The sequence below is a fragment of the Ascaphus truei genome, chromosome 14 (genome assembly GCF_040206685.1).
Source record: "Ascaphus truei isolate aAscTru1 chromosome 14, aAscTru1.hap1, whole genome shotgun sequence".
Classification (NCBI taxonomy): domain Eukaryota; kingdom Metazoa; phylum Chordata; class Amphibia; order Anura; family Ascaphidae; genus Ascaphus; species Ascaphus truei.
The window spans coordinates 36,570,616-36,596,698 of NC_134496.1; the positions used below are offsets into that span (position 1 = coordinate 36,570,616).

Consider the following 26,083-nt stretch of genomic DNA (forward strand, 5'->3'; position numbering starts at 1 on the left):
CAAAACTAAAGCTGTCTCACATTTTAATCTGGTCTGTAACTGTTACATACGCCTATAATATATATTATCTCTTACTGTGCATGCAATGTCTTGTATATAATGTATAACCTTGCTCATTTAATGTCTTAACCTTGCTCATCATATTGTCTGATTTTGCTGCACATATTGTATAATTATAATTCCCTGTACTGTATTCTTTGTGAAGCGCTGAGTACACTTTTGGCGCTATATAAATAAAGACATACAATACAATACATGGCAACGCGTTGTCATGACAATGTGATGTAACATGATGCCGCGACGCTACAGGAGGAGGGTCGCTCTTCAAAGAAACGCCTGGACCAGTAGGTATATACAATCCGCCCCTGTCCACGTCTCAGACTGGTCTGCAACCCTGACTTTGTCCATTATCTCTTAGTTTACAGTGCGTCTACTGCAGCCAGGGATTCTGGGTAATGATATGCAAAGGAGCACTCACAGTGTATCACCTTTTGCGCCTTGCCCATTTTAACATCAACCCCTGTAAGCTTATGCCTACCGTATTACAGCGTTTTTTCAGCACAGCCTGGAATAAAGAAATGCAGAGCCAGTAACCCTACTCACAGACAGCTATTTTGACCTTTTGGTTCTCATCAGTTTGAGGTTGGTTTTATTGGCTTTGTAATTTGAAGCAGGAAGTGGCTACAACCAGACACCAAAAAAATCCATAGAGAACTACTATACCAAATATGATTTCAATAAAGCACTGGATCTATGGTGCTATCTAAATATAAATATTTATATAAAGCACACACCCAGAACCCTAGCAATTCGTAGATCACAACCGGACCCCACATATATGCAGTACTCGCTAGCTGGTCATACTGTTATGGACTTTTACAATAATTGCCAGCTGAAATAAGGGATAAAAACATTTAGAGAGCAAAAAAGGCTTAATTTGTAAAAATGTTGCTAATTTTAAATGACCCCATGTCTGCTGTTTTATGTCTAGAGTTACAATATCTACCCAGATTCTTATGGGGGCTTCCATTTTTATTTTTATTTTACACCCAATGTTAGGTGAAAAAACATAATTTACTTTAAATTCAGCTTAGGTGTTCATCTGTTCAAAGTTATTCTTTAACTCATACAGACACATAACCATTCAAGTGGGAATAAGTGACCTAAGAAAGCCAGTTAAAGGTTCATTAGTGCACTAAAGATTAAACATAATCTTAAAAGCATGATAAGTGTTCTGAACAAAGCACTGCTGTGCTGAACAATGCCAAACATGAGGTTTAAAAGGCTTCAGGCTGGAGTTCCTTCGGATTGCTCTCTGAAACGCTTTAAAAACAATTGCAGACATTCTAACTTTACACAAAACTACCAGCTTTGGAGGTTGTAGGTGGCAGGAGCAAGTTGACATGTAGACCTGTAGATTGTTTTTGGATGTGAAAATAGGAAGCAGTAATACAAAATAAAAATTCTGTTTTTTGTGTAAATCTATCGTCTTGATGGAAACAGACAGCTCAACAAAAGTCACTTAGCGAAGCAAAGACGATCAAGGCATACCATTATACTGTAAGTGTACTGTAGCTAATAATTGTGAAAAGACTTAACCAGCCCAAAACATGGTGCAATGAACACTTTCACACAGCCCAGCGTCTCCCAGCAATATTGCACACCATGTTAATTTAGTAAATAGTTGGTACTGTATTAGCATTGGGGCAAAATGTACTTTTAAACTAGGGTTGATCATCTCCAGTCCTCAAGCATTTGTTAATACAACAGTGTCATATTTGAATTGCACTATGTCTCCCTTATCTTTTTTCCCCCGAGGTAATACTACAATCATCTTTATAAGACGAAACTGATAAGCCACCGTTTGAGAAAGCTATATATGTCTCTACTTGTATGTAGGAAAACATATGAGCAAAGATTCCACTTACACACTACTTTGTCCTAACAGTACACTCTATATATATTTTTTTTTTTTTTTGGGTGACCCTGCTCCTTCTGGAATTTTGTGGAGAAACTACTACTTGAGACAGTTACATAATTTCAACAATTACCACCTGGAAAAAAGTTTTTTTTAATTATGTCTATGTTTATAAACAAAGATGCCTATTCTTCCTTTTCGATGGCTGTTGACCTGACTGTGGTTTCCCATCCTCACTGTTATAATTGCCTTATAAATTATTAAGGTGTTTCTAGTTACATAGTACCTATGATTAAACAGGTCAGTACTCCATCATCTCCCCAATACATCTACAATCTAAACTTTGATTTTCTACATTGAGTTTGCAGCTGGGTCAATGTTTACTTTTCCTACAAACATAACGACTATGTGCTATGGCAATGAATAATAATTAAACATTAACTCAGGTTCATATTTGAAGTGGATTTGCTGATAATACGCAGTCGGTGATTATTTGATGTAGATTTCATACAATATGCCGCAATTTCCAGGTACAGTACTATGTAATTGATCGTTAATATAATACATAATAATATAACTCCGTAAGTCAACACAAAGGACATTATTTTATGTTTATCTCAATCATTGCTAGTTTACAGTGTTCCCGTTTTATTTCGCATTTTAAATATCTTTGATGCTTCACACAACTTACAGGTCACTTAGTATTTTTCACCAGCAAATTAAATCTGTTGTACTGTCAGACGTTCATGGTTTTCTGCCTGGTTTATTAAAATCATCTCATATTAAAACTTATTATACACATTTCTCCACTGCCCTTCACATGTAATGTCTTTATTATTGCTGAGTCAGTTTTGTGATTCTTTGTTCTGGTAAAGTTTAATCCATTTCTAATTCCTCCTCTCTCAATACTGTATCTATCCCAAAAGGGTTTGTTGATGAAGATTTTAAGTTTGATGTATACAGTACTTGTACCTACATATTAATAGCAGCCATGATTTGAAGCCATGGCCCAAAAATACATACAATAAAGGATCAAGACAGCTATTTAGTATAGCTAGGCACAGGGTTGCCACAACTGTCCTCTGTAGAACATCATGCAAGCTGCAAATGTTTGGATGATGGACTAAATAATGCAGATGTACTGTTCTCTGAATGTGGTAAGGCAATAAAGAGACAGAGAAAACCAAAAGAACCAGAAAAATCAGGGTAGCATGTTTCCTAATAATTCCTTTCGTCATAGATGTTTGTATTATATGTCTGATAAGTAGCCCATTACATATTAAGATTGTCAAAAATGGAGCCAAGAATCCAAAAATCAAGGCGTAATAATTCATGTACATGATCCTTCTCCAAGATAACAACCCCGAGGGTTCAAAGCACCTGGTCACGTTTTCTCGAACCTGGGTACCTGATAGAAGAAAAGGTAATGTGCTGACCCCTGTAAAAACCCAAACAAAAGCACACAGTTTAACAACCGTCCTAATACTAATCATTACAGGATGAACAGTGAATACGTAACGCAATGCACTCAAACAGGCCAGAAAGAAGATGCTGGAGTACATGCTGAAAAAAAAAGAGTATGCAGTAAGACGGCAAAGAACATCTCCAAAGTTCCATACTGCCCCATTCTGGTAATAGGATATTCTCATTGGCAGAAACATTATGAATATAAGATCAGCAATTGTAAGGTTCATCAGGCATATTGTAGTTATCCCTTTCCTTATGTTGACCCTGCAGAAGAAATATAAGGCTGCCCCATTGAAGAGTAGCCCAAGAACAAAAACAAAGATATATACTGCAGTATATGCGTGATACTTGTACTCGTCATCTGCTTCACATTGAATACTGTCATTGCCTGGGAACTGTTGATTGTCATGCGTTTCTTCCATCTCTAGCAAAGAAAAAACAAAGCACAGGAGTTACTGAATTGTTTTCTTAAATTTACTTAAAGGAGATATAGCTAATGTTATTGAAACCCATGGCACGCTCCTTTCGTAAAATACCTCGATAGCCCCGCCCCCTTCTTGCTCGTGGGTTATTGAAAACAATGGCTGCTTTACCCACTAGAAAGTTATGTATGTTGTGCTGCAGTGCGCCACAGTTGCAATAATATTGGCTATATCTGTACCTCTATCATTTTTGGCGCCTGCTAAAGTTGTGTTGTCATCAGATCATCCCTCTTTGCCGATATCCTCCCATACAATGCTGAATGGTTTTAACCTAAGAGAACTGTATTTTCATTAAAAAATACAAGACAAAACGCTTGTTACTGGAGTTTGAAGACCCGCCACCCCATGGTACGTACATGTGTTGGCCGCCTCTTTGCTGCCGCCCTACATCTCCTTTGGAATCCAAGCATCAAATGACTCCTCGGACGTCATCAACATGACAGTGCACGGCGTCGCGTTGCCATGGTAACGTGGCATCATGACGTCATTTGATGTCACGTTGGGCAATGAGATGCCGTGTGACATCACATTGGGGCGTCCGCGGCGTCATTTGATGCTGGTATTCCAAAGGAGATGGGAGCGGGTGGCAACAAGGAGGCGGCCTACACATGTAAGTGCATTCCCGTTAGGTTCGATAGGCCTGAGAGCGCTGCAAATGCATATGCGGGCGAAAAATGTTGCCGCCCCAAAATTTTGCTGCCCGGGCCTAATGGGAAATCCACCACTGGTTGTAGTACATATGTTATCTTATAGTACATACAAATGAAGCATGAGGAGGAACTGCTTTGAAATGAAACTTCAAGCATTTCACCTCCTGGAGGATAACGGTTAGTCAAAAGACCACAGGGAATATACCTGAAATGTCTTGATCCACTGTGCTTTTATCTTGTGTTACACAGCCTTGATTGGGGTCATGAAGGATTAATGAATAAGAAGATGGACCCTAAGCATTTCGTTTTGTTTAAACGCACTGTTTAGTATTTTTTTAGTAATGTAGTTTTAAAATAAGGGTGCGCAAACTCTTCTCCCTGTGCACCCCTGCCTGCTCTCAACCCCTGCTCGCGCCCCACCCCTGCTCGACTTCGGCCATAGCACCGTGACGTCACGTGACACGCAGCGTCATTTGCCATCGGGTTGCCATGGTGATGTGACACTGGCAAGTTAAGGTAAGTCAAGTTACAGAGGCCTCGCGCGCTCTGCGGCATTTAATTTCAATGCCTTCAGGGAAGCGCCCGCCGCGTCCCCCTCCCAGAAAATCGTGCGCCCCCCAGTTTACGCACCCCTGGTTTAGAACATAGTGTCGATAAGAGTTGTTGAATTTAAATACTTAAATAATAATGTTCATCATCTAGCTAGGAGTTTTGGCAGTTTACAAGGTAACGTAGGGGAAAGACACCTCCTGTGGCGCTGAGGTAAGGTATGGATGGGGTTGTAGACAAAGTTCCTTTCTGGATGGATTCCCTCAAGAAAAAAAGAAAAAAACAAGCATACACACTGCAATAGTGCATTACCCAGGGACAACAAGGATATATAAAGAGAGCACTTAATACATATTAAAAATACATTATAAAATACAATGAATTACACAAAAAAAAACTATCTGTGCCTCTGCATAGGAACCAGATGTCTTGAAACTTGCTCCACTTTGGTAAAATTGGAAACCTACTCACCAAAAGTGACTAGGACATAAGCATTATTGTAATGGTCTTGTCAGCAGGTAAACCGCTTGCCGTGGGGTGAATTTGCGTCAGTCAACGGAGGAGGATCCCCTTCTTTACTCAGGAGTCTGCTGGCTGCTTTCTCCCAGAGTTCGGTCGATCAACTCTTCCTGTGACGTCACCGCTTGAGTTCCACAGCTACGGTGCCCCTGCGATGCCAAAAGACCTCCTACGCGTTTCGAAACTCCAAATAGTGGGTTTCTTCGTCAGGGATGTGATCATTTGTTTGACAGGAAATATGACCCCCGAGGTGAGCAGAAGTGTAGAGGTTATGTATTAAAAGCCTGTATTTCCGGATATTGGTTAGGTACCTGTAGCATTAAAGGTCAACCCCTCCTGGAGGGGCGTATTATTATAATTTTCTATAGTCATAAGCCAGCCCATCTAGGGGTGTGTATAAACTCTTACTTGATTAACTCTGAAAAATAATGAACCCGTAACCATTGTATTTTTTCTCGCATTCACATGCTGAATTACCAAGCCCCCCAAAATAGCATAGTTGAATGGCTAAAATAGGGATGATATAATGTCCTACTCTCACATAGTACCTATGTCACACTATACGACCAAAATAATTATATTGGCTCACTCAAATACAGTACGCCACCACCTACACTGGCTCTCCTCCATTTTCACAGGGTACATAAAAGCTTGTACAATTGTACCTCATTATTTAGTGGAGTGACGTGGGGTCTCTAAGCTTTGTGCCCAACATGAAGCTACAAATATTTATTTTTAAAAAGTCCATATCAATACCTGCAAAACATATATAATTTTTCCATCACTAACATGACTTTGCTACAATGTCATAAATAAAAAATGAATCTCTAACTTGGACTACTTCTTCACTTCATTAAAGCTAAATGGACTCATTTCAAATCATGCATCAATTCAATGTCCAATAAAGACATGCTTTGATATTACCTCTGAAGGTATAGAAACCCTACTGCAAAATGTAACGTTGTAACTGCAAACCAATTATGACCCTGTAGGAATTATGTAACAACTTCGGCAGAGGGAAAGAGTAGACTGGTTAAAGACCTTTTTCTGTCTGCACTCATCTGTTAAAGTGAATAAAGAAACACTTTGCTTGCCTCTCCATGAGTTCTATGGACTCGTGAGTAAGGCCGTGATTATAGTGCCCACGCGCGCCGCGAACCAAAGGCCGTAACTCTGAGGCAGGCCATAGAGCGCGCGATTTTTGAATATACAATTGGATTTGTTTTTGCAGCGCGACGGCCGCGTCATGTGAGCGGTTCAGCCAATAAGGGCGAACCACTCACGTGAAGTCTGAAGGCCTAAGCTACTCTGGTGTGTTGCGCCTGTATGTATTATTTGATTGATTACTTTAGATACTGGACTAAAACGTGGGATTTAGCCCTGTGGAATACCTAGCACCCTCATTATGTACTTTGTTTGCATTTATGCTGCTATAGGTACTGTAGCTTTTGTTTCTTTTCATTCTTAGGACGCTCATCTTTAGTGTAAGAGATCTCGTTTCATGGAACCCAGCATCAGCATTTTCCTTGCCTTGAACAAGTCCCTTTACTGTATGTAAATTATACTGTAAGTTTGTCTGACAGGAGATTCATTGTGCATGTAATATTCTACGCATAAAGCACTGTTACACCAGTGGTGATATTTAAACATAATGTATAAGGCTATTCACATGGTGTCTGCTTTTATTTCAAGCTAGCTGCCAGTCCTGTTCTCATGAATACTCTTTCTGCCTTGTGTTAATGCTAAAAGTCACCTTAGCCGGGGCAAATGTACATTTTCTAGACAGAGGTTTACAAGTGTGTGTAGTAGAGATGTGTGAAAGTTTCCCACCTGTGGTTGCACATTTTTGATGCTATGTTTTTTAAAGAGAAATTGCTGTCTACCCATCTTTAAAGGGTTGGAAATACAGTAGGGCCCGCTTTACAGCGTTCCGCTCATACAGCGTTTCCCAATGTATATCCATATTCAATAGGTTCGGCGCTTGTTCCGTTTTTCCGGCGATTTTCGGCATGACGCGCTCAGCAGCAAAGTATCCGTCTGTCACTAAACAACAGTTTTAGAGTGTGCGCAAATCCTTGTCAGGTGCCATTTGTCAGCGAAACAGTCGGTTTACAGCTCTGCATCTCTGTTTTCAAAGGTACAGTAGGGCGCCGCTTTACGGCGATTTCCACTTTACAGCGGCGGCCTGGAACGGAACCCGCCATAGAGCGGGGCCCTACTGTATGCAAAACAGGTTTAGATGCAAAATGTCAGATTCTAAAATAGCACTTTTGTGATAAAGAGACAGAGAGAGAGAGAGGGAGAAAGTGACAGAGAGAGAGGGAGAAAGTGACAGAGAGAGAGACAGAGAGAGACAGAGAGAGAGGGGGAGAATCTTTTCACTCAAAACAATGGTCAATTTTGTATGATTGTCCAAAGTGCTGTGACGTGCTGTATCTCATGTCTAATGTTTCACTGGTGACCTGGGATGTAACAGGCAGTTGCCTATTATATCCCAACTGTATGTGTCTCCTACTGTACTGCAGAAAGCCTTCTGCCCCCCAACACCTACAGCCCTGCTGTGCTGCCAGGAGAATGCTTCTCAGGTGAGTTACACCCCTGCTTATCCCTTTTCCACTTGGTACATAGCACGGCATTGCTATGTTTTGCCAGCACATGAAGTTAAATCCCTGGGTCTACAGCACATGGAACAGTTACCCACCTGGCTATCATCACGTTACACATACGTTTGAAATCCTTCATTTAATAAAAACATGCCTTCATTAATTATCATTTTGCCTCCCACCGCCACTCAAATGAAAATATGTCAGCCTGCAGGATTCGTCATAAGACCACTTTGTACAAATGCTAAATGGCCAGTGTAAATACAGCTGAATCACAATCTTCCAAAATGACTGGGGCTTAAATGTTCCCTGACGAGGAAAAACAGCTCAATGACAAATAGGGCCATTGTGAGCCCCTCGTGAATTTCTTCTTTCCACTATTTTTGTTTCCCACACACATTTGTCAGCAAATCTGAAACCTCACATTTTCCACTCAAGAATTCATTTGTCTAAACTTAGTAAAGGCATCAAACCAAGACCACGAACCCACCTTTCTATAAAGCATTAAAATAAGTAACTATCCAGGGTAAATAAACCATTTTCAGCATAATTTCCCAAATAAGCAATGTATATCGTTGCTTAAAGAAGCTCCCACAACATACAGTAGACAAATATTACCTTCCCTGTTCTCTTTCCCCCATGCTCTGCTCTTGTATTCTTTTACAGTACCTTCTCTTCTACCATGTTTGGTTTATATGCCCAATATAATGTGCTCTTCAACCTCACTTAATTCGTCTTGTACGGTCATTTGCAGTCCATTCTATATGTCCATAACATTGTCTTCTCTCAATAGATGCCCTTCTATGTCAATCCTTATTCTCCCTCCCCTCTTCTCTCAATGCAAAACTCTACACGTGTGTACAATATAACAAAGCCATGAAAGAATCATTATATTGTCAAGTTACACATTCAAGAACTGGATATCCCTGCTTTGCAAATATTGTACTCAGTTCTTGATTAAATACCATTCTGCCATGATTTGACATATTAATCAGCATGTTCACTCTGACTTTATTGCCTTGTTGGTTTTGGGGAGGAAAAAACAGACTTTTTGGCAGCCTTCACTGTTCTTTACTTAGCTTGTTTGAAACCATAGATATAACATTTTTATCTGATACATGAATTAACATGCTCGCAGGGAGACAATGAAGTATTTTATTAACTCGGGCTTGTCTTGTGTTGCCATTAACATGTGATCCAGAAATGTATCTTATGACTGTTTTAGCTGATTACAAGTCATATGCCGCTCTAAAAGCAACAAAGGTACATCCAAAATGTGGTTGCCATGGAAAAATGATTTCTCTTTGGTATCACTTCTTGATGGTTAATGAATTCTTGTAGTAGGTAAATGCAAAGTAAAGTGCATTTACTGAGTCTTCGACTCAGCCACTGATTGAGCCACCTGTGCTGAAGCTGGGATATCCTGAAAACTTGACCTGTTGGTGGCCCTTGAGGACTGGAGTCGTGCCCCCTCCCCCCATCCCCCTGAACTAGCCTCATCACAGCTGAAATATTTCTAAATGGGCGAATTTTAAATTAATGTTCAGTGGCGATGTTAAACAAAATATCAAAAGTATAATCCCTAGTCTCTATTTATGCAGTCGAGAATAAAAAGGAGACTTACTTTGATGATGTGCCCTCTTGTGGAAAAATACAGAAGTGGTTTCATATTTCCAATTCACAAACCTGCTTTAAAGAACAACATTATATCATTATAATGGCATAAAACAAGTAATAAAAGACAAGTCTTGTACCCAACAGTCAACTATTTGTTATCATATATAATAGATTATCTATGTTCCTCTTATCTCCATCAAAAAGGCAACTTTTCTAAGTGCCTCATATCCCATTTCATATATTTAAATCATGCACAATTAAAGAATAATTATTTCCTCGCATTTTTTTCTAGCGCTCAGTGAAAGTAGAGATAACATAAAAGAAAACGTTCTAACCAACATTACAAAATATACTGTCAACCCTTTCAGATAAGTTGATCGTACAGTATCACCTTACAAAGCTTTGATTCTCTCCAAAGAAATGGACATAGGTGCCTGAAATGAATAGGAATCAAATCTCTCTGAAGAACACGTTGACGATAAATAACTGTTCGCAGCACCCAGTAGCCATCTATTATATACTGCAGATATCTGTGGTGTGAACTGAAGATTTGCACTTTGTTCAAAGTTCCTCTTTTATTGGCGGCGAAACCCTATTTTAGCAACTATAGTGTTGTAATGTTTTACAAAGTGATATAAATTAGAAAGACACATCAATACTTTGGATTTAAAGAGAGGGTACAGGTTACCCTATCTAAACCCATTCTCTACTGGTAGAGCCAACCAGTGCCTACTGCTTCGAGGCTACAATAAATAAACAAACTATTCTTTATTTCCGTGGTTTCATCTCTATCGCTAGGACATTCTTAGCAGACCATGTTTTGGTAGTGGCTTCAAGCATTTGTAAATGAAGTGCAGTCTCACGGGTAATTCCTTGGTCATTCCTAAAAACTGGGTTGTTCCTGTCCCCTGAGGAACGGGATAAAACTAGAGATGTGTGAAACTGGTCTTAATGCATTTATAAAATGTGAACGCCCCCAACCCATCCCCAATGGGATTCCCTGAAAAACATTTTCGCAGGCCTCAAAAGACTAATAATATCGCCAAATTAGTCAACTGTTCACAAAATACCATCAGACAGCGAGCGAAACATTATCTGTGTGTCCTATTTATCGTCTCAGCCTTAAGCAAATACAGCGATTTCAGATAACTTTGCAAATTAACATGTTAAACAAAATTGCAGTGACCTAATGCTCGGTGAATTGCTTGCGAACTCTGACTGAAGCTAAGTCCATAGTGCGGGCAGGCGCGGCAGAGTGCATGGTGTCGCACGCCCTGTCTCTGGAGCGATTCGTGGACTTCTAGTTGCGAAACGGGGAGGGGGGCGCCCCATGATCCGAGATTTGGATGATGGGCGCTCTTGTGCCGGTTGACATTGTTTTATGTGTGAGTTTTTAATTGCTCTTTTCTACATAAAGATTTGTTTTAAAATCTACACGTCTCCTGGCTCTTTCTTGTTCCTTTGTTAACTGGAGTCGGCCGCCATGATGGCGGGAGGATATGGAGCTGCTGGGGGAACTAGTGAAAATTGGATTGAAGATATCCTGGAGGTCAGCGTGCGTGGAACTATTTAAAAAAAAAAATCTACATTTGCGCCTGAGCTATTTATTACCTAACCCCAGGAATAAAGGTCAGGGTTACTAGAGAGATAACTGAGGGAAAGAAGTCGTAAAAAAAGGGCATTTCAGGATAGCTGCACAGTGTAAGCAAATCTCAGATGCAAAACAACCAGGCTCTGAAATTAGACACTGCTTCCAGTTCTACATTTATTTATTTAATTTATTTATAAATGATTTACCAGGCAGTAATACATTGAGTTACCTCTCGTTTTCAAGTATGTCCTACAGCAGCGGTGCGCAAAGAGGGGGGAGGGGATTTTTTTGGGGGGAGTGGGCAGTTGCAGAGGCTATTCCCCAAGGCATTTAAATTAAATGCCGGGGGATCACGTGAGGCCTCTGCAACTCACTTACTGGGATTCAGAAGAGTTGTTGTGACGCGTCGCCATGGCAACGCGGCATCATTGACACCGTGGTGTCATGCGGAGTGACCTCACACGGCCGTCTCCATGGCAATGGGGTCACGTGACGTCCTGTGACCCCGCGGCGTCATTTGACGCCGCCAAACAAGTTAAGGGGGGCGCGGGAGCAAGGGGAAGCAGGCGGGGGGTGGGGAGGTGGGGGCGCAGCTCCAAAGTTTGAGGGAGGGGGGTGTTGCTCAGCAGCTCACTGGGAGGGGGGTGTTCAGGGGATGCGGTGTGTGTGTGTCACTGCCTTCCTCGTCTCTGGTGACTCCTGTTGGCAGGTGGCAACACTGACGGCCTCATCTGCCAGCAGTGACATCACTTCCGTCACCACTGACTTCCGTCTCAAGTAAACACATGAGCGTCACTAAAGAAGTTTCACTTCAAAAGTGTGTGTTACGTAAAGTAAACAACAAAACAGGTAGCGCTAACCGCAATGTGTGTGGTGTAGTAACTATTACCTTATATACTAAATAAAACTATACATAAGGGGCTGCCTAGGACACAAAGCCTGACCCCCTGGTCAGGAAAACAGTATGGACAGGGAATAGTTCCGTGGGCGCCTATAAACTTTACCACTATAAAGGATATACGAAAACCAAGCCTGTTGGTTGTGAAGATTGTTGATCCTCACGGTGGGCTTGAAAACAAAGAGAAAGCACAACACATAGCGTAATACTGTTGAAACATTAAACAAACAACATATAAGACAACATATAACAGCTGAATACTGAAATGGTATTTTTAGGACAATAAAATCATTTAATAACGTAAAGTGCAACATAAATCCAGCAGCTGCGTACATATGCCATTTTATACTTTGCACTACGCACTTTTGTGACACTTAGCATTATTTGTATTAGTTTATATGACATGTAGCGCTGTAGAATTAGGGGAGAAGGTGGTGAGTATGCGAGTCTTCTGGCTCAATTATTTATAAATAAATAATCATTTTGATGTCTGATTAAGTATGTTTTTCTATTGTTATTTTGGAGGGGCTGAGTGCTAAATAGCTTCCTCTTTTGTGTTTTGTTTTGTTTTTGGTAGAAGTACACAATAATCTTGAATACATTTGTTTTGGGAAGTATGTTGTATATAAACTTTTTTATAAATTATTTTTTGTGAGCCCAATGGAACTACCCCTTTAATAAATATCTCAATGTCTGCGTTAGTGAATGTAACAAATTGAGTATTCAGTATCAAAGTATAGTCCTGAAAAACGGGAATGGTGCTCAGCAAATAAGATCCTTCTCCATAGTAATTAAACAGTTGCCAAACGGACGGCAATCAATGGGGTTGAAAAGGCACCTGTAGTACTCAGTGTGGTAATATGATATCAGCCTAGTGAGATAAGCATCAGTACTCACAAGTATGGCTCTTGTACTGTACTGTGGTACTCTATAAAGGACTAATAACACGTGCAAATCCAAATGCCAGTACCTTTAAGCTCCCTTGGTGCGTGCCTCGTCTTCCAATGATCCCAGCCAGTCCCCGGTGCAGTCCGTGAGAAAAGTCCAGAAATAGCCAGCTGTGAAAAACGGAGCACTAATCCAGGCAAAAATCACTCGGTGGCCCCATAAAAAACGTGATTTTATTCAAGTCTTGTGGACCAAAAAACACCATCATGTTTCGCGCCCACCGGCACCTTGACAAAGCAAAGCAAAGGTGGGCGCAAAACATGTTTTTATGGGGCCACCGAGTGATTTTTGCCTGGATTAGTGCTCCGTTTTTCACAGCTTGCAATTTCAGTATCAAATAAAATGAATTCTCTTAAATTACTGTCGTTTCTGAGCTGTCCCTGGGAGTCTGTTACAATCCCTGGTGAGCCTCCTCATCTCGTATATTAATCATGTCCATGTGAAATATTTACAATGGATGATGATGCAGACTCATTTTCACCTACAGTAATGGAATAATATTAGTATTCTTTACTACATATTATTCACAATATTTAAGGGGTTGTTTCGCATTAATCCATAATTTGCTCTGTACATAATAACTTGTTCAACATTTCAATTCTCAAATGACTGTTGCATGGCATCATGAACATGTCATACTGCTAGGTTACAGCCTCCCTAATGCCAATACATTGTATCTGCATCCTCCTGTGTTCCTCTTTGTTTTACATATATGTCAGTACTGTACTGTACGTTCATAATACTGTACAGATGTAGCAACACTTACTGTCGTTGGTGTCACTGCCACTCGTGGTCACTGCACAGGGGGATTAATGATGTGGCTCCATCGTGGCAGACACTGTCCTCAGCGCCTCTGACTTTTGCTAGTACGTTCGTAGCAACACGTTGCTACATCTGTATATTTCAATTCTCAAGCACAGTCCAGAATTTGCAGCTTGAACTCTATGTCATGGAAATTCAATCTTGCGTACAAGCTTCTTGTCGCTCTGCACAAAACACCCTCGTCTTTTCAGGAAGTTACATTTACTCACAAAGCTGAGAATAATGTTTAACACTTGCAGTTTTCGGAAGTCCTGTACAGAGAATGATTTCAGCAAATGACTTGCAGTACATCCTTTCATTAGACTAGAAAAAGGACTAAGGCTAAGGCCCCGCTCCCAGAGTCAGCGCACCCGCACTGCTGACAGGCGGTGCGCTGAGATACACAGACCGCGATATGCGGTCTGTAGGGAGCGGGAGCCGGAGCGGGAGGTGGGCGGGTGGTGGGCGGTTTGACAGGGAGGGGGGGCGTGGCTTGAGCGGAGGGACCCGCTACTCTCCCCCCCCCCTCCCTCCACGGACTCGGGCTGGAGCTGGAGCTTCGGTAAGTATTAAACACACACACACGCAGGCACTCATACATACATACATACATACATACACACACACACACACACACATACACACACAGGCAGGCACTCACGCACTCATACACACACGCGCGCACACACAGGCAGGCACTCACGCACTCATACACACACACACACACACACAGACAGAGGCAGGCACTCACGCACTCGGGCACACACATACACACACAGACAGGCACGCACACACACAGACACACACACAGAGAAAGGCACTCACCTGCTTTCACTCCACACTCCTCCCCGCTCCCCGAAGCCTCTCCTCCTCCCGAAGCCTCCCCTCCCCATTGGCTCACAGCCACACACGTCACGCGTCAAAGCTAGAAAACACCATTCTCTGGTGTCTCCAGCGGCTGACGCGCGACAGCGTGTAGTCAGCTGTGCAGCCAGGGGGGACCGGGACCGGCTCGCGAGGATTCCCCTGCTGGTGGGGAACTCGCTACATTGCCGCCCGCGCCAACGAGCGCAGCGGGGCCGAGGCCTAAGATGTTTAAATAAACAACAGAACTTATCTAAGTGATAGTAGACATGTAGATCCCATTGATTTTTGTACACTTTGCTGTGTAAAGTCATTACAGATTGTGATATCATTTAATGGACCAATAGGAAAGTTCTCTATAGACGTATAAAAGTTTTTGAAACCTGACAACTGTCATCAGTGTCTTCTTTTATACGGTTACATAGACTATTTAGAAATATCATGACCCAAGGCTCAGTTTAGCCTTATTGTCATGGAACAGAAATACCCATGTCTGCCTTCTCTGTTTCAGCCCCCCTTCCCTTGGCAGTTCTGCCTGCTAGCTGTATTTGGATGTTACTTTCCTTACAGTTTTACTCCCAGTGCAGATGGAATGGATACATGATGTAGCCCTTTTTTCTTCCAGTCTGTCACACCCCTGGTTGCTCTGGCAACATCTCCAGTCCTCCAGTTAATGGGCTTTCCCATTTCCCCCTCTGTCCTTGCTGACAGTTAGTGCATTTTCACTTCACTTTTAGTGTGACCCTTGCCCCTCACTTCCTTTTCCACCTAAGATCACAGTGAGTACAGACCTGTCCGCATCCACCCCTGGTAAGGCCTTTCTGTCTTACCGTAGTCTAACCTCATAGAAGTATTTCACATAGAGAAGCACTCTCTGCCTACACTACACCTACAAGTTCCTGTTGTTTTCTACTTCTGCAATAAAGTTAAGAAAGACATTAAGGACTTATCATGCTTTGGAAGAGGGAAGACATTAGTTAAAGCTAACTGAAGCTATTCAGACCTCAATACGTGACCCTAGCTTCAGAATACTTATTTTAGATATTTGGACACAGCGTTGGCATTTATGGTATAAATGGCACACTATTTCACCATTCTAAAATACGATTGTAAAAGTGTGGAAGGCTTTAACATTTCCTGGTGAGCGTCTCCATGTCACAACACATTCAATTTCCGCCACGTGAAATATTTTCAAATAATGGTGATTTCTCATTCATACAAAATACTGTACATGGCTGTAACAGTGTCCGTTCAGGTATGGAGATCATGCTGTAAGGCCGTGCGTCTCAATATGTGTTCTGTGGAACACTGGGATTTAACAATAGGTTACATGGCGTTCTCTGACACCAAATATGGTAGTTATTTTTCAAGACTATTGTTTTATTTTGCCAGATTTTGAATTTGAAAAGGTTATTAAATGTTATACTATAATATTATAAATTATAAATAATATAGAAAGCAGTTCATATTTTAAATATAAGACCTACCACAGCAACAGTATTTTGCATGTATGGGATAAATTAGTTTGGTTTTACTAGGGGGGTAACTATGTATTGTCCGAAGTTGCTGTCTTTGGCCAAAAATGTCCATTGACTTCAATGAATATTTTAGCTTGAAAAAAGCAAGAAGGGCCCTTTCGGACACCATAGAATGTGTCATGGATGCTCACTACAACCTGGACTGGACCACAGGGCTGAGGTGGGGAAGATATATAACCACCGCCCTAAGCCATGGGGATAGGTCTGGATTGCAGAGTCGAGGACGTGTAGCCGGGTCAGGGTAGGAGAGTGGAGAGAGTAGAGGATACTTGCCGTGGTCCGGGGTTGGAGAGTGTAGAATGGTCGAAGTCCGTAAGCCGTGGTCGTGGAGTAGAGAGTGTAGAAGTCCGTTAAACAAGCCGTGGTCCAGGGGGAATAAGAAGGGACAGGTCTGGCATGAGCAGGGTCCCATCTGAGAAACTGATACAAACAGAGACAGGTACTCAGGCTGCAAATGAGCATGGTGCATAGAAGGGTCTGTGCTCAGCAACAACCAGAGGGAGAGAGCATAAATGAGCATAAATGCATGAGGGAACCAATGAGGGAGAAGGAGGGAAGAGTGGCTCAGATGTAGGTAGAGCAGTGATAGGCCGAGGCTGGATGTGGCTCAGGTGTAGCCCAGCTGAAAGGCATTGACCTGATTGAAAAGTGCACGCGCATGTGGCGTGTGCGTCTGGAGGCGTCGTGCGACGCGCCGAGATGTGCGCGCAGGTGGAACCGCCCACATGCTCCCGGAAGGCAGGGCGGCTCGCCGAAGGAGTGTGAAGCAGCAGCGGCCCTACATCCGAACAACAGCAGTCATTGATCCCACTTTTTACTTTATACATTATTCCCAAAAGGATTTTATAATGAAATATTAAAAGATTCCAATTAACATTCAAATCGACCGTTTTCTAAATGTCTGAATATTTGTAACATTTCTAAAAAGCCTGAATAAAGTAAGTGAAACACAAGTCCTTAACATAACAGAAGCAGCTTCGTCCTGGTAACTGTAGTTGTTTGCACTGACACTCATATCAACAAGGGTATACAATGAGGAAAAAATGTCAAGGCAAACATTTCCTGCTATTTACCTACCTTTTTGCAAAGGGAATGTTCCATGTGGCACTTTTGATGTGTTTTTGCAAATTAATGAGGTGTGAAGAGTATTTAATATGGCAGACGTTAATTATTGTTCTTCTTACTACAGTATAAAGAATAGCCTTGCTTATCTGATATTCCCTGCCAAAGACATCTCATTACATACCTAACCAGCTCAATGTACTGTGTATGGCTAACTCTAAATTCATTTATCAAGAAATAGCCTGAAAACAACATATGCAACACTGATGATGATGACATTGCTACAATTGCATAGCTACTCTGAGCTTGTGGTCACCCCCAGGAATACTTAGCGAATGTCAAAAAGACAACGGCATTACAACCATTTCACCATTTATTTATTTTTTTGGCTTTTATTGGTTTCATTTTTTTTAGTTTTTGGGTCATACAAGAAAGAAGAAAGCCAAACAACTAAGAATTCCAGAGTTGCAGTCTCCCCGTTTGTAATAATGCATTTTGTGAAGCAAAACAAAATATTTTAGATGGTCTAAACCAGTGGTTTCCAACCTGTTTTTTGGTGAAGGAACCCTCTCTAATAGTGCATCTGAGATCAGATGCATTGAGAATTCTTCTGTATTTGGTACAATTTTTAATGACCTGAAAATTGCAGGGAACCCTTTAGGGATGCCCGGGGAACCCAAGGGCTCATAGGAACCCCTGTTGAAAAACACTGGTTTAAACAAATGACAGCCAGCACCACCCAAGACTAAAAAATCTATCAATTAGTTAGGTGCGGGTAACAAGGGAGCCTGTAACCCTTAAATATAATCACAGTATCTAATATACTGTATATGTGACCCGCACACAGACAAGAAAACTATGACAAATCGTTATCTTCAATTCATATACTGTATTTTACATCAATAGAACAATGCATACAAGGTAAAAACCTACTGTCAAAACTATCAAAAAGTGACAAGTATAAACAAGGAAAACACTTGTCTCCAGCATTGAGATTATCAGCATCTTCAGCAAACACTAACATGTATGAAGAGGAGAGAGGCAACAACTAGAAATATGTTTAACATAGAAATATGTCTAACACTATAAATCAATGAGTAGATGGGATACACATCACATAATATCTTTTAGTACTTCCCCTACAATGTGCCCCTCCGTAGTAATCTCAAATTCCAAGTTGTGGCAAGCAGCCACATTCAGCACATCTGGATCTCTTGGTCCCGTGTATAGATCCAGATGTGGCTGCTTGCCCCAACTTGGAATTTGAAATTACAGAGAAGGGACACACCGTAAGGGAAGTACTGCGTTTGTATACGTGGGAATGGGCCAGAAGAAAGGATGGTAGATCCTGAAACGTTGCCCCCACCCTCCAACCCCCTTCATAACTGCTGTTTTTTGCACCTTTTTGCACTGTTTTGTGTAAAATAATAAAAGGATATTATGTGATGTATTTCCCATCTACTCATTGATTTATGGTGTTAGACATGTTGTTAAACATGGATTGGATTTGGATTTGGTTTCTTTACGTTGACAGAAGCCACTCTGATTTAAGACGTTAAACAGAGTGGCCTTTTGGCGACAATTTGGAAGGTCTGCCGGGCTGGCCCCCTTATTTGTGAATAAAACATTGGTATCTAGTGCATGCCCTGATGGCTTTTTAGGGTATTCTGCAGTACAGGCAGTGCACAGGAGCCGCGAGTCACAGCTACTGCACCGACACACTTTATTCGAGCAAATACCCGGTATGTACCTGGCAGATACCTGGAATGAGCCACTACTAACCTCTGACAAGCCCCGTTGCATTTGCCTTCCCAGCCTGGGTTCATGCCTGGCTGATGGGCGGCTGATCTGTTAAATGATAATGATTAGGATTTAATAGGCTGCAATGCTTCGCGTGTCTACCAGATGGCATAAATTCATGAATTGTAATGCAGTTTATATATATATACTGTGCAGTATTGCAGCCAGCGGGAATAAAATGCTTCAATCCCTGCTTGGAAAATAACTCAATGTACTCGGGCAGAAAACAGTCACAAACCTCAATACACCCGGGTATACCCGAATTCGTGGGACTAGCCAAGCTCGAATAAAGTGTGTCGCCAGTGTATGCCGTGAAGCACCAGGTATCTGGGCGGGGGCAGAAAGCTGTGGCTTTGTTGTTCTCCGTAACTCGTGTCTTCGATTTATTTATGGAGTTTTTTTCTCATTATATTGTGGGGGTTCAGGCTGCTTGGGGGCCCTCCTCAGCCAGGGGATGTTGATGTCATTCTTAATTTCCATGTCAAACTAAAGCATCCATTTAATTTCATGTTTTTGGTATTCTGTTTTTTAACTCCTGCTATTCATTATTAAATTACACTATCGCTTATTTTATTAACTCGTTTTTTTTCCCATACCATATGTTTTTATTTTTTATTAAACCATTTAAACATGCCAAATAGTTTCCTATTACTGTATACCATACAAGAATCAACTGATAAAATATAGTATTATTAAAAACATATTCATTTTGATTCTGTATTTTTTTCCCCTACATAGCATCGGGGTTGTACATTATAGAGGTCTAATAGTGTTTTACTGGTGCAGAGGCTTCTCATTGGCGTTTATGCATTTATCAGTTTGGGGAAATGAACAAACACTGCAGTTTCTGCTAAGCCCAGCTGAGGTTGCTAGTTACTGGCTGAGAAGCCTGTTTGCTTCAGTTACAGTAATCCATCTCACAAAGTCATCTGAAGTCTGACCAGAGTTATACAGGCATACCCCACATTAACGTACGCAATGGGACCGGAGCATGTATGTAAAGCGAAAATGTACTTAAAGTGAAGCACTACCTTTTTCCCACTTATCGATGCATGTACTGTACTGCAATCGTCATATACGTGCATAACTGATGTAAATAAGGCGTTTGTAACAGGCTCTATAGTCTCCCCGCTTGCGCACACCTTCGGTACAGGTAGGGAGCCGGTATTGCTGTTCAGGACGTGCTGACCGGCGCATGCGTGAGCTGCCGTTTGCCTATTGAGCGAGATGTACTTACTCGCGAGTGTACTTAAAGTCAGTGTACTTAAACCGGGGTATGCCTGTACTCTTTAAAGACTTCTCCTATGTACTGTAACTCAACTATTAAAAATGCTACTCTTCTCTGTAGCTCTCCTTTTTGGAAAAGCCTAATAGGGCTCATTACCTGAACATGATGAGTTACAGAGGCAGAACTAGGGGTGTGCAGGGGAGAGCGTTGCATGAGGGAGCAGGTGGGAGTGCAAAGGCAGCAGGGGAGGGCGAATCACGAAGGGAGGCCCACCCATGTGGTCTGACGCAGAAGCCAGTAGCGATTTACGGTGTCTGGCGCCAGGATGGAGCCCTCCTGCTCCACAACTTGGGGGGGGGGGGAGTGGGAGTGAAAGTTAGCGAGACTTGGGGGTGGGAATGAAAATGAGAAACTTGGAGGGGAGTGAGAGAGATGAGGAGGGGAGAGGGGGAATGAGAGAGACATGGGGATGGAGTGGGAGACTTGGGGGGAGTTCGAGAGGCTTGGGAAGGTTATCGGGGGAAAGAGACTTGAGGAGGGGGAGTGAGAGAGACTTTGGGGAAAGGGAGTGGGAGAGTGGTAGGGGGAGTGAGAGAGACGTGAGAGTGAGAGATATTTGGGGGAGGGGAGAGAGGAAGGAGGGAAAGATAATAGAGGAAGAGAGAAAGGGGGGGACAGATGGGGGGAGTCTGAGAGAAAGGGGGGAGAGATGGGCAGAGAAAGGGGGGGAAAGATAGAGAAGGGGGGAGAGATGGGGCAGAGAAAAGGCGAGTGAGAGAAAGGAGTGAGAGAGAGGGGCAGAGAAAGGGGGTATGAGAGGAAGATGAGGAGAGAGCGAGAATGTGGGGGTGAGAGAAATGGGTGGAAGAGAAATGGGGAGAAATAGAACATACAAAAGTTTAACAAATAGATACAATTACAAGATTATTTTGCCTTGGTCATATAATAAAAAGTTGGTGAAACTTGTTCTACGCACAAAAATACCTAGTTCCTCCTCTGGTGAGTTGTACTGTATATAATTAGTTTGTAGATTTGTAGACCTTTTTAATGGACCAACATATTAATCATACAAGGTTTTCTTGTGCATACTGTAAGCTTTCGAGACTGCAGATGTCTTGCAGGGCAGATGATGTCCTGGCAGTCCTGTAAACTGGCATGTCATAGCTGCTTTTGTTTAACTCCAGCCTTTTACCTTTTTATATCTTAATTGGCTCCTCTGTAATTGGGGAGATTGATTAGAACTTTCTGCTGCCAGTAGGATACTACCTTTGCAAAGAATTCCCAGACAATGAGACAGCCAGATTGATTCTGCCTCAAAATCCCACATGACTTTGAGGGTTGACTCCTTGTTGAAGTATGTAAGATATCTGTTGCTGTTGCCCTGTAGGTGTACACTTTGAACAAGCCTTACTACACTGTAAGTGCCCATGTACTCATAATATTACTTTCCGTTGGCAGTCGGTGAACTTCTCTTTGCTATAATAAGAAATAAGGAAGTGCATGTTTCTTATGAAAAGCCACAAGCCTCACAAAACTGCTATTGTGTTAATGCTCTACGTTCCAGTAAATACATGCTATAGAAAGAAACATTTTAGCGCGAGGTAGATAGTAGAAATGGCCAATAAACATTTTTTTTTGTTTTGTTAACAAGTGATAAAAGATTTCGGTCATATATCTGTACGAGAAATTGGTATCTACAGTAAGTCTAAGGGGCTTATTCTAGCAGCTTCGAATTGTGTCAATCAGCTTTTAAAGTGCACTTTAGAAGTGGATTGTTATTGAGTAAGCCCTTTTCGCATGTCCAATCCGTGGCTAAAAGGCTTTCTTAGAAGCAGTTTCACTCTGGCTCTGCCAATCCAATGGGTTTGTCAAAAAAGCCTCCAATTCCCATTTTTTTTTACAAAAATGGCTCTTCTAGTACTGTAGCTCCGTTTAGCCAAACTTTGGCACATGAGGGGTTAAAGTTGGTTACAAATAGTCTTAAAATACCAAAACTCTTTTTATGGCCTGTGAAAACCACACCCGGCCTAATTAATGTGCTGATCTAGTGATGAGGATACCTGGAGTCAACATCTGGTTTTATAAGTGAGCGGGTGAGGGGGGGTGGAAATATGACTTTACTGACAATAGAATAATTAAGACCCTTTTAAATGTACCATGATAGGGGGATTCTGAAGAGTATCGGGGGTCGTAGCTGAGAAGGTATTCTGTATTGTGTATGTATTTAGGGGGTGGGATTTTTTTGTATATTTCGAGGGTGGTGGGGGTGGTATCTATTTGGGACTGGGGATTTTTTGTATGTATTTGGGGTGGGGATTTTTTGTATGTATTTGGAGGGTGTTTTTAAAAAAAATGTATTTGGGGGTGCTTTTATTTTTATATTTACAATATATATATAATCAAAAAATAAATAGACGATACCGTTCTGTGGCTAACGAAATGCTTTTATTTGTGCGAGCTTTCGAGATACACTGATCTCTTCTTCCGGCGATGTTACAATTGGGTGGGGGAGGAGTTGTATGTATTCGGGGTGGATGGGGTTTGTATGTATTTGGGGGTGGAGGTTTTATATGTATTTGGGGCTTGGTGTTTGTATGTCTTTGGGGGCTGGGGGTTTGTATGTATTGGGGGCTGGAGGGGGTTGTATGTATTTGGGGGTTGGAACGTTTTTTGCATATATTTGGAGGGTGTGAAGTTTTTTTGGATGTATTTGGGGTTGGGGGGGTTGTATTTGGGGGAAAGAGTTGTATTTTGTGGGGATAATTATTGAGGGGGGAATGTGTGTGTGGCCATGAGGGGGGAAGGGAATAAGTGTGAGGAGGTATGGAGGGAAAGAGGCGGAGTGAGAGTGGGGTAATTGATAGAGGGGAGGTGAGTGAGAGGAGAGAGGGAGTGTAATAGAAGGGGTGAGGGGGAGGGAGGAAGAGAGGGGTAAGAGTGAGATGGAAGGGAGAGAAATACATGGGAAGACGGGGGAAATAGAGGGAGCTCGCGAGGTGTGAAATGGGGGCTCTGACATGACCACCGACACTGGGGGGATGCCTGATCATAACTCTAGTCTTGGCCACTGGAAACCTGTTGAAGGCCCTGCTCACTCTTTCAAACACACACAAAAAACAGAGATTGAAAATAAATATTTTTATTAAATGACAAATACTAAAAAACTTTCCCACTGACAAGACAAGTAATTATGGAATTAAAATATAAGAACAGAAAACAACTCACTCAGAAATCACTCCTAATACCCACAATCACAATTTGTGGCATTTTTTTAAGATGTGGTTTCAAAAATATAAAATGCAATAGAGAATAGGGTATTCACACATTTTATTTCATGTCTTCTGTACAGACTGCGTGGTTTGGCAATAACAACTTCAGAGCTACTAGACTAGGCCACAAGAGGGCTTTGTATTGCTCAGCCTCATGATGGGTTTCTTATTGTACATACATGTAGCTACTTTGCATTGCTTTGCACAGATCATAGAAATGAGCAAATTTATATTACCATTTATGAATCTTGCTGTAATTAATTCATCCTTTAGAGTGCCGGCAGAAGTCAGCACGCTTTGTATTTATGAAGATGCCATAGATTTTATTAAGAAATGCAAAGTTCTAGTACTAGTAGCCATGTAGGAACTAGATTTCTCATAGGCTGAACATACACACAAGACATGCAAGATTTCTAAGCTGTATGATTCCCAACTTTTGCTTTCTGCTCAAGGATGTGTTCTCTCTGCCCCTTTTGTATCTAAAGCCCTCTCCCCTCTTTAAACCTTTCTCACTGACTGCCCCACACCACTGGAATGCCCTTCCCCTCAGTACCCGACTAGCACCCTCTCTATCCACCTTGAAGACCCACCTTAAAACACACCTGCTTAACGAAGCATATGAGTAGCTCATTGGGTGATACTTTACACCTCATACATCAACCTTGGCCCCTTGCAGACCATAAAGCCCTCCAACCTTCTCTGTATGTTCTTCCTACCTACCAATTAGATTGTAAGCTCTTCTGAGCAGGGACTCCTTGTCCTAAATGTTACTTTTATGTCTGAAGCACTTCTTTCCATCATGTATTATTTATATTACTAGTTATTTAAATGATTGTCACGTGTATTACTGCTGTGAAGTGCTATGTACATTAATGACGCTATATACGTATATAAAGACATACATACACATACATACGTAACACCCCTACCCCCCTCCCTGGCATCAGGAGATAGAGTGTACATGTGTGTGAACAGGGTTCCATCCTGCTCACGATGGGATTAAAGTGTTAGCTCCCCAGTTCGTTACCTGTGATCTCAGGGTTCCTTCTGGCAGGTTCAGGCCATGGCTTTAATGGAGGATGATTTGGTGGTTGTGAGGACAGGAAAAGAAATAGAGTGCCAGGATCTTTTGCAACTCAAAGGGATTTATTGACAGGCACAACATTTTTAGGGCTTTCACTGCATCAATTATCAATCTCGGCATTCATCCCAGCCCAGGGCATCACTCCTTCCCTGGGCAGGATGGCACTAGGCATCCTCAGCCATGAAGCAAGGCAGGAAATACCAGCAATAGTAATACCCCCTCAGTCTCCTCTCAGCATCCCTCTGGGACCCTTCCCTTTCAGGTAAGTACTTCTGTGCAGGCTTTAGCCTTCAGTCCACCTCAAGCATTACATTGCACAGAGGAGCCTGGTTCACCAACCTCCTCCGCAAGTGTTGTCTCCTGTTGCCTTTCTAGTCCCTAGCACCCTGCGTCTCAGAATACACCTTCTGCCTAAGCTTCATATAGGAAGGTCTTGCTTCTCTTCACTTGCCCTAGACTGTAATCCCAGGTCCTTGAGGCCCCCAGGGACATTAGAAATCCCTGTTCATCACCCCTTGATGAGGGATGAATCTGCACTTCCTTAGGTGAGGGATCAGCTACTATTCTCTCTAGCAGCTTCCACTTAGTCATACAGCAGGAGGAGCCATACTATCCCTCCCGCTCATTCTAGCAGCTTCACAAGCCCAGACTTGTGCCTGTAAGTTGCTACACTCAGCAACTGAGGAGATATGATGTCACCAGCTCACTATTAACCCCAGCACTGCCCGCCCTTACCAGGACTTATGTGCCAGGCAGGGGGAATTTAGTGAGGGGGCTACTGTACACTTTCATACATACTGTACATACATACATGCATACATACATACATAACTCTTGATGGATCACAGTCTGCTTCAAATTTAGAAAAGCAGACTCAATTTCCCCAAGATCCTCAGGCATGTATTTTTAGAAATATATTAACTATTTTTATGACTTCTTTGTACATGATTGTATCTAACAAGCGCTGATAGTGCAGATAGTGTGAGGATTAGGCACGTGGAACATAATTACATTTAGTAACATTACACTGGAAATAGTTTATGAACTAATTATCAAGCTAGACAGCTGCTCATTCTCTAGTACCGATATTGTTCCCAAACCTATCAGCACTCTCAACAGCTGTTTGAATCTGATCATGAATGAGCAACATGAAATATTCTTAGAATTATTAGACTAAATAAATGTAAACCATTAT

General features: G+C 41.9%; 1 protein-coding gene across 1 annotated transcript; it reads right to left on the reverse strand.

Moving 5' to 3' along the window:
* Window positions 1–230: 230 nt before the first annotated feature.
* On the reverse strand, window positions 231–14,247 carry LOC142465967 (cysteinyl leukotriene receptor 2-like). The gene is given in 3 exon segments (XM_075570468.1): window positions 231–2,878; window positions 2,881–3,809; window positions 14,009–14,247. Coding segments are annotated over 2 exon segments (1,011 nt in total). The 5' UTR covers window positions 3,808–3,809; window positions 14,009–14,247; the 3' UTR covers window positions 231–2,794.
* Window positions 14,248–26,083: the final 11,836 nt, after the last annotated feature.